The following is an 8,334-nucleotide window of genomic DNA, read 5'->3' on the forward strand; positions in this document are numbered from 1 at the left end:
TTTGACTTTCTCAGGTAAAGATGACTGCATACACCCCTGTACACCCAGTGACTTTTGACCATGTCCAAATGTTTCATATTCAATTCCACCAAAAATATGTTTTCAACTTCAAAATGACCATGTACCCAACCCAGTTGAGTGATTAATTCTTAATGAAGTCACTCAACCAGGAAACATTGGAGCAAAGGAAAAGTGCATTAAGAGAATAATGAATATTTATTCTAATGGTTACTTCAGTCTCTTTATGGAGTAAACTATATTATGGAAACAGAAGTTTTATTTTTTTCTGTAAATATAAAAAAATATATAAGTAGCAATCCTGTGGAAATTGTTTTTTACAGTACATTGTGTGATATTATTTGTGTCATAAAATGGTAAGATGTGACTGCATGGAATTAAATAAGAAGAAATAATTACCAGCTAGGGTAAAATCATTCTCACTTTGAGCTGTGTAAGGGAAACTCACCTCACACAGTATCTCTGTCATCCCAGAGCCAGAGACTCTCAAGCTCAAATTCCTCTGTTTCCCAGCTCTAGATGCAATAGCGACTCTTGTGGTAGCCAATAGACTTCCACTGACACTGATGATGAGACCACATTTCGGGCTGTCAGCTCTATGGAAAATGTTTTAATAATTAATGCCTCTTTCTTACTGAGTCCAGCTGGTCCACAAAGAGCTCTGTCCTGGGAAGAAGTAAACAATGGCACATTAAGCATCCTGAGAGATGAAAAGCTTGCACAACCATAGTCAGGAGAATTGCCATAAAACATGTTTATATGTAATAAACATAAAATTGTTCTTTACTATTTATGGGCACACTGCCAAACAGTAAATGTAATAACAAGGAATCAATTAGGCATTTGTTTTATTGTAAACTCCTATACTGAAGTGGGTTTACGTGCTTAAAGATTGCATATGATACAATGGTTTGTTTTTAAACTGAATACTTGTTTATACAGCATACAGTATATTATATTTGAGGTATACAGTACAAACAAATTACCAGGACAAGCAGTTCCCAAGATCAACCATCTGGGGAAAAGAATATTCCAAAAGATAAATAAAAATATCTTGAATAGAAATAATTGCTTTATTTGTCCCATAAATCAGTCTAACAATATCCCTAGGATGTTTGTGGACAATAATAAATAATTCTTAATCGTAAAGTTTGATTCTCATAAAAAGGTTTGTGGTATTTCACATTGTAATATTTCTGGTGTGCTATTACAAGGAGCTAACTGTTAGCAACTCAGTTTTAACAGTTGATCCAAAGTAAAAACCAGTAAGAAAACTGTTATACTGCAACCAGAACAGATTTTAACCTTGGCTCAAGGCTCTTGATTTCACTCAGAAACACTGTGGTTGAATTGTGTGTGGGGGGGTGATTGGTCAATAATTACTCTTCATAAAAAGATAAAACAAAACACATTACTCCAATGGAAAATAACAGGTGTTGAAACTCAGAGGTAGCTCTGAGGGCATCACACTACCATGGGAGCTTATTGGTTGATTCTGGTAGAGGAATGTGGTATATAAGATACTGTATAAGACATGTGAAGAGCTTCCGACAGAATGGGCAACATGAAGGCACTTCTGCTCCTCGGATTTGTTGCAGTCTCTCTAGCAGTACCTTCTTCAAGAAGATTTGATGGGTATAATCCTCTTTGTACATCTGTACATATACAGTAAATGCTGTAAACAATGCAGTACCTTTGCTTGACGTAAGGTGATATGAGCCCATTTTTTGGTTTTGCAGAGAAAAGCTTTACCGTCTGAAGCCAGAAAATGAGGTCCACGTTGAAATAATTAAAGATGTAGCCAATAGGATTGAGGTATGTTTTGCATATACTGTAAAAGCTATTGTAAAGGTATGGGGTTTGATCTCTGCTTGTCCCCAGCTTACCAGCCTGCCTGGCCAGCAATGGCTTGTCATAACTTCTTCTCTCACTGGGGAGTCTCACCAGCAGGGTTTGCTCGTGGCTGCAGAGGCAGACCACCAGATACGTACTGCATAGATGTGCAAAGTTTGATTCTAACTCTCATGTATATGACAAAATGTCCTTGCATAATTGTGTTCCTCTTTTTATGTATTGCATTCCTGTTGCAAAAATGCAGTTATCATGAAAGTAACAACTCTCAAGAAATTGCATATATAATACAGTACCTGCTGTATCTTGTGCATATAACTAATTTGCCTTTATTGACCCCTAGATTATAACATGGTGAAAGCAGGGTGATGCATGTATAGGGATTGCAGAGATTCAGAGTAGAAGAATGAATAGTAAGCTGAACACAAGCAATTCCTAACAAAAGCATACAATAAGGAGGGTAAATACAAGACAGAAATCCTTGGATTAGCTTTTGAAATGTTTTTTGTATTTTTAATCTGCATAATTCTCCTTTGATTTGATTATTCAGATTGATTTCTGGAAACCTGGCTCTGCAGAGTTGGTAACTCCCAAATCCGAAGTCGATATCCATGTCAGTGCTTCCCACTCATCTCTTGTGGCGACCCTTTTACAGCAAAGTGGAATGGAGCATGAGTACGTCAGTCACCATTAGACACCGATGGTCTAGTTTTGTTCATGGTCAAGAAGCTTGCATGATACTAAACAAGGTGTTTTTCTTTTCTGTGTACAGAGTGCTGATTGCTGACCTGCAGGCAGCTGTGGAAAAGCAGTTTGACAATAAAGAGCGATCAACAAGGGCTTACAACTATGAAAAGTATAACACCTGGCAAAATGTATGAAAAGTCACATATTGTTAGGATGATTTCAATAAAGTCTCTTGTGGAGCTCACAGTATAAAGTAACTGCTAACATTCTCTCCTGGTTTTCAGATTGAAGCATGGATTAGCAGCATCACGGCTGAAAACCCCACTTTGGTTTCAAGATCCGTGATTGGAACTACATATGAGGGACGTAAAATGCATCTTCTTAAGGTAGTTTATAAAAATCTTTTATTTGTTTCACACACCTGAAGAGTTCAAAGTTCAAAGTGTTATTTTACTGTGCAATAATGCCAGGCTACAGACCATCGACACCCTGTGTGATTATTTTGCAGAGTTATGGCTAGCACATTCCACCTAACAGCCCTGACATGGAACCTAGTGATTTTTGAGTCTTTGGTCCCTTCATTAAGACAGTTAGAAACTGTAATCAAAGTCCGTCAGGAAGTGAAGTCTTGGCTTGTGAAGTCTGATGTCAATAACTATGAGCCAGTGAGACTATGAAAAACTACTGTGTACCATGCCCTTCTTATTGCTGTACCACAGTACCATAGTGTGTAGTACCACAGCTGCTCTTGATACCTTATTTTTTAAACACCTTTGTTTATAGCCTATTGAAAAAAAAATTGTTGTTGTTTTTTTGTTTTCTCTGAAGATTTGGAAAATAGTAGTTCATTCAGTCAGCTTTTGAACTTTTAGTAACTCAGATGGCAAATTTCTATGTTTCCGAACTAAAAAAAAAAATCTTGAAAAGAAAATTCAAATTAGCCAATCTTATCTCCCCAGCTTGGCAGACGCAGCAGCTCCACCAAGCCTGCAATCTTCATGGACTGTGGAATTCACGCCAGAGAATGGATCTCTCCTGCTTTCTGCCAGTGGTTTGTAAAAGAGGTCTGCTACCGTTATAAACATGTCTGGCCAGCACCTTAGCGATATTATAAAACAAATACCTAATTTTGGTTGCAAAAGAAAAAACTATGTTTTTCAGGACTAGTGTGAATTTTTTTTAGTATCTTAATTCACCAGCTTATGTTTCCCGTTTTCTTTTTCTGACTGGCGTTTCAACTTCTAAAAAACTGAGGGGTGATTAGTTTTATTCTGTACTGTACATGTATATACTGCAGCAAACTGGTGATTAACCTGCAAGCAGACAACCAGCCAGACACAAATTGTTCTTAGTTATTAGCATCTTCCCAGTTTTCAGGTCTCAGATGTACTCAACTGAAATCCCTGTTCTGTTTGTTTAAAAAACACTTTCCTGGGCAATAGTACAGTTTATACAGTGCTTGTGTCCCTGGATTAGAACACATAAAATCTAAACATGTAAGAAAGCAAGAACTGTAAACAGTGTTGAAATGTCAAGCTGTCATTAATTCACTAATATAACTGCCATTTTTATTTCTTTCTGGCAAGACATTTAATTCATTATTAAGAGATAAACTAGCAAATAGAAGTATTGTCCAGCTTTGATAAGATATATTGCCATGACTTTACAAGGTTTGGTTCTGAGGGATCAACAGTCTGGCTCTGGGATGACAAACTGAACTGACTGAGTCTCACACACACATTAATGCCTAGTATACAAAACATAAAGATTCAACAAATAACTAGCATACAAATGCATACAACACAATTATCAAACTAGAGGAGATTAACAGTTAAATCAAGTGATCCCCTTGGAATGTAGTTTGTTGCAGTGGTGCAGAAAGGGGGTGTTGACACAATGGCTGCTGGGATTGAATGGCCAATCATTCCAGTGGCCAATGTTTATACTCTAGTAGGTAGCTGACGTTCCTACCAAACTATTGTTATAAATAAACATTACATTCCTGCTTAAATGTTTCGATTCACTGAACATTCCGAAACATAGCCTCACAGCATTTACTAGTTTAAAATCATTTGCTCTATTTAGATCTTCATTAGAAGTACAGTCCTTCTTTATACAATGTATCAACTAATTATTTTTCTAAACATAAATGAAATACATTTGTTTGCCTGCTTTTCCATTCCAGGCTGTATCAACTTACGGCAGTGATGCTACCATGACCAGTCTGCTGAATAACATGGATGTCTATGTCCTGCCTGTATTCAACATTGATGGCTATGATTACACATGGAAGAGCGTAAGTTAACAAGTCAGAAAAACTTAAAAATCTCTCTGCTTTTACAGTACATGCCCATCTTCACTGAACTACAAAGATTTCTTAAATGTCATTTCAATAATTTATCACAAGAAGATTAAGGAAGATTAAGGTCAAGTTATAAATTAGAGGGGGCTATTTGGCTCGTCTGCCTCATTTAGTTGGTAGCAGCTATTTGATCCAGGGATCTACTCTAAAAGAAGCCAGGATGTCAGCTTCAACAACATGGCTGGTTAGTTGATTCAATACTCTCTCTACCTTGGTGGGGTAAGGGGTTAAATTACTATTAATGGCAGCCCATAGCATGACATCAATTATGAAATCAAGACAGAGAGTGATCATTATTAACAAATGCTAAAATGATAATTGTATCTACAGATTTAAAATAAGATAAAATTGAAAGAAGGGTTTGAAAATCTACAAATTACAAAGCACCACTTTACTATATTCCTATAACCTGTATTCCTAACTACTGTATATTTGGTTGATATACAGTATGGAACCAAAACTGTTGTCTATCACAGCTGGAGACAACATGGCTCTTATTTCCTTATTTATTCATGATTGATTAAAGTTTCTTTCGGGCATTGGCGAGTACTGTAATTGCTGTTGCCTCGGTCCTGCAGAACAGAATGTGGAGGAAGACTCGTTCAAGGACATCCAGCTCTTGTTATGGTACCGACCCCAACAGGAACTTTGACGCTGGCTGGTGCAGTGAGTTCATTATGGCTACTTCTAAATGTGAAGAAGGTTACATTCTAGGAGGACAACATGAATCCAAATTGTTCATCAGATTGTTATAAGAAGTTATAACACTGTTTTTATAGCACTGTTTTTTTTCTTTTTAAAAATATACAGTGGGCTCTGTTGTAAAGATGATTCTATTGCTTTTCCCAAGGGTACACTAGTTTAATAAAGGACTGAATATTCACATGCACTTTCTGGAGTCATGTAAGCTGTGTGGAGGAGCAAACATTTTACCCTCAAAATAAAACAGGTTTATATACAGTACATTATAAACAGCAATGAAATAGCTAAGGTTATGCCTGTTGTGTTCAGTCCTACTCAGGGGGGGGTGAAATATCATCACTTATGTGTGAAATCATGGACATAATTATAAAGGGCTTGTGTGGCAGGAAAAAACACATTCCAGTAACCTATTTTAAAAAAATTAAAACTGAGATACGAAACAAGCAGGTAACACGAAGCATGCTAGCCAACAGAAAGCAAAAAAAAAGTCTCCCCTTTCGAGGCAAATGGGAACTACAGCACAACACAATATACCAATGTGTGCTGAGTGATAAATGGGACTCTCTCTTTATTATTTCAGCCACTGGAGCTTCAAGCAGCCCGTGCAGTGACACCTATTGCGGCTCCAAACCAGAATCGGAAGTGGAGGTCAAGGCTGTCGCTGATTTCATTCGTCAAAACCGCTCCATCATCAAGGCTTATATAACCATCCATTCCTACTCCCAGCTGCTGCTCTTCCCATACTCGTACACTACTGCTCTGGCAGAAAACCACAGTGAACTGGTACGAGCCTACTGTGTTACAGACGGCTTTCTATCATCTGTGACGGAAGGGCAGGCTAGGAAATGTACTGTAAACAAATACATAAACAGGATGATTACAACTCATCGTTTTAACCTTTATGCTTTGTCTAATAGTGTCAAAGCCTAAACAGGGTGATTGTGTAAAAAAAAATGAATATCAAGACCCACTGTAGTTCTAGGGAGAACAAAGACAAATTGAAAATTCAGATGAAAACCTTTTTCGATTTCTGAGCTGTTGGCCTTCTGTTTCTTTTCAGCTTGAGGTTGCAAAACAAGCCGCTCAAGCTTTAACCAGCCTTTACGGAACTAAGTACACTAGCGGTCCAGGAGCCACAACCATCTGTAAGTTCAAAAATATTCTTTTGTTGTGTTGTTTAACAAAACAGTGTGTTTGAACCACGCTAATCATGTTGCAAGAACTCAGATGTCAACTGACAATTTCTCCATTTATTACATTTCATACTGGAGTCTTTAAACCCATTTTAAAAGAAGAGGGCATAATGAAGGTGTAGTTCAGTCTGGTGACAAACCATATTAAAAATAAATAAAAATCCTGTTTTAAGATAAAGGTTTGGAGGACCTTAGATAAGGGTTAGATTTTGTGCTCCTGTAAAAACAAAATACATTTTCATTCTCTCGCTGCATAAACATAACCCACAAGCACCTCAACGTCAGAATATCCTTAACAAGACAAGTTTAATCAATGTTGGCCTTTCTTGTTCACTTCTGTTTTCCACAACAACCAACCAATCAATCTGATCTCTACTCTCAAAGCAGGACCCTTTAAGTTTAATTCTCTCATTATGAAAGAAAACTTTAAAGGAGTCACAGAAGGAATTAACAATGTTTACTCAGGATTACCATTTAAGATATACGGCGGAGCGTTGGCTCTGTGGCTAAGGATCTGCGCCTGTAACTGGAAGGTTGCCGGTTCAAATCCCGCGGCCGGCAGAGGAATCCTACTCCGTTGGGCCCCTGAGCAAGGCCCTTAACCCTAACTGCTCCAGGGGCGCTGTACAATGGCAGACCCTGCGCTCTGACCCCAGGCTTCTCTCCCTGTCTGTGTGTCTGTGTCTCCATGGAGAAAAAGCTGGGGTATGCGAAAAGACGAATTCCTAATGCAAGAAATTGTATAGGGCTAATAAAGAAACATTATTATATCATACTGAAGATGCCTGAAGCAACAAATCTGTAAGAACCTTTATATTAGCTTAAAATGTCAGATTTGAAAGATTATCACTGTTCCTCCAGACCCCCAGAGTAGCAGTGTGTGAGAGAGAAGTACGCTTGGATTTACACGAGATTTCCAGAAGACATGTTCACAAAGGATGATTTAAGTCTCCTGTATGTACAGTACTTGCCTGAACTTCAGTCATCATGTAGATTTGTTGCTTAGCTGTGTACAGTATCTTAAGTTCAAACAACACATTTGCCCTTGACAACACATTTGAACCATAAGACCATGATAATGGCTACAAATGAGAGAATACCATTCAGCCATTCTAGCCCCATTAGTGCTAATGAGACTAATGGAACTCTACGTTAGTCTCCATGCACTGTTCTTAGCATAAACATAATCATCATTCCACTGGCTACTTACATCACTGTTTTACAAACAAAGCTCCAAGGCTATATAAGTATCCTGAGTGTACTGAACAACTCTCTGAATAGTCAATTAATCACTTCTCCTCCTGAACACTTGTGGTTTTCAGACCCAGCTGCTGGTGGATCAGATGACTGGGCATACGACCTGGGTGTCAAATACTCCTACACCTTTGAACTCCGTGACACAGGACGCTACGGGTTCCTTCTTCCAGAGTCCCAGATCAGGCCCACCTGTCAGGAAACGATGCTGGCTGTCAAATACATTGCCTCATATGTTCAGAACAATCCTTATTGATCCTACTTGAA

The 8,334-nt window shown here is 38.1% G+C and overlaps 1 protein-coding gene across 1 annotated transcript; it reads left to right on the plus strand.

Annotated features, from left to right (window-relative positions):
* Window positions 1–1,577: 1,577 nt before the first annotated feature.
* cpb1 (carboxypeptidase B1 (tissue)) lies at window positions 1,578–8,334 on the plus strand. The gene is made up of 11 exons (XM_088913784.1): window positions 1,578–1,653; window positions 1,758–1,833; window positions 2,420–2,544; window positions 2,642–2,744; window positions 2,841–2,942; window positions 3,516–3,620; window positions 4,742–4,852; window positions 5,497–5,584; window positions 6,201–6,403; window positions 6,681–6,765; window positions 8,136–8,334. Exons 1-11 carry the CDS (start codon window positions 1,583–1,585, stop codon window positions 8,321–8,323), a joined length of 1,257 nt encoding a protein of 418 aa, XP_088769910.1. The 5' UTR covers window positions 1,578–1,582; the 3' UTR covers window positions 8,324–8,334.

Source organism: Atractosteus spatula, chromosome 4, assembly GCF_055471065.1.
Source record: "Atractosteus spatula isolate fAtrSpa1 chromosome 4, fAtrSpa1.hap1, whole genome shotgun sequence".
Lineage (NCBI taxonomy): Eukaryota > Metazoa > Chordata > Actinopteri > Semionotiformes > Lepisosteidae > Atractosteus > Atractosteus spatula.

Coding starts and splice junctions, on each gene's coding strand:
- cpb1 (XM_088913784.1), top strand. CDS start 1,583: ATGAAGGCACTTCTGCTCCTCGGATTTGTTGCAGTCTCTCTAGCAGTA. Junction 2,545..2,641: donor CAAAGTGGAATGGAGCATGA/GTACGTCAGTCA, acceptor TTCTGTGTACAG/AGTGCTGATTGCTGACCTGC. Junction 2,943..3,515: donor GTAAAATGCATCTTCTTAAG/GTAGTTTATAAA, acceptor TTATCTCCCCAG/CTTGGCAGACGCAGCAGCTC.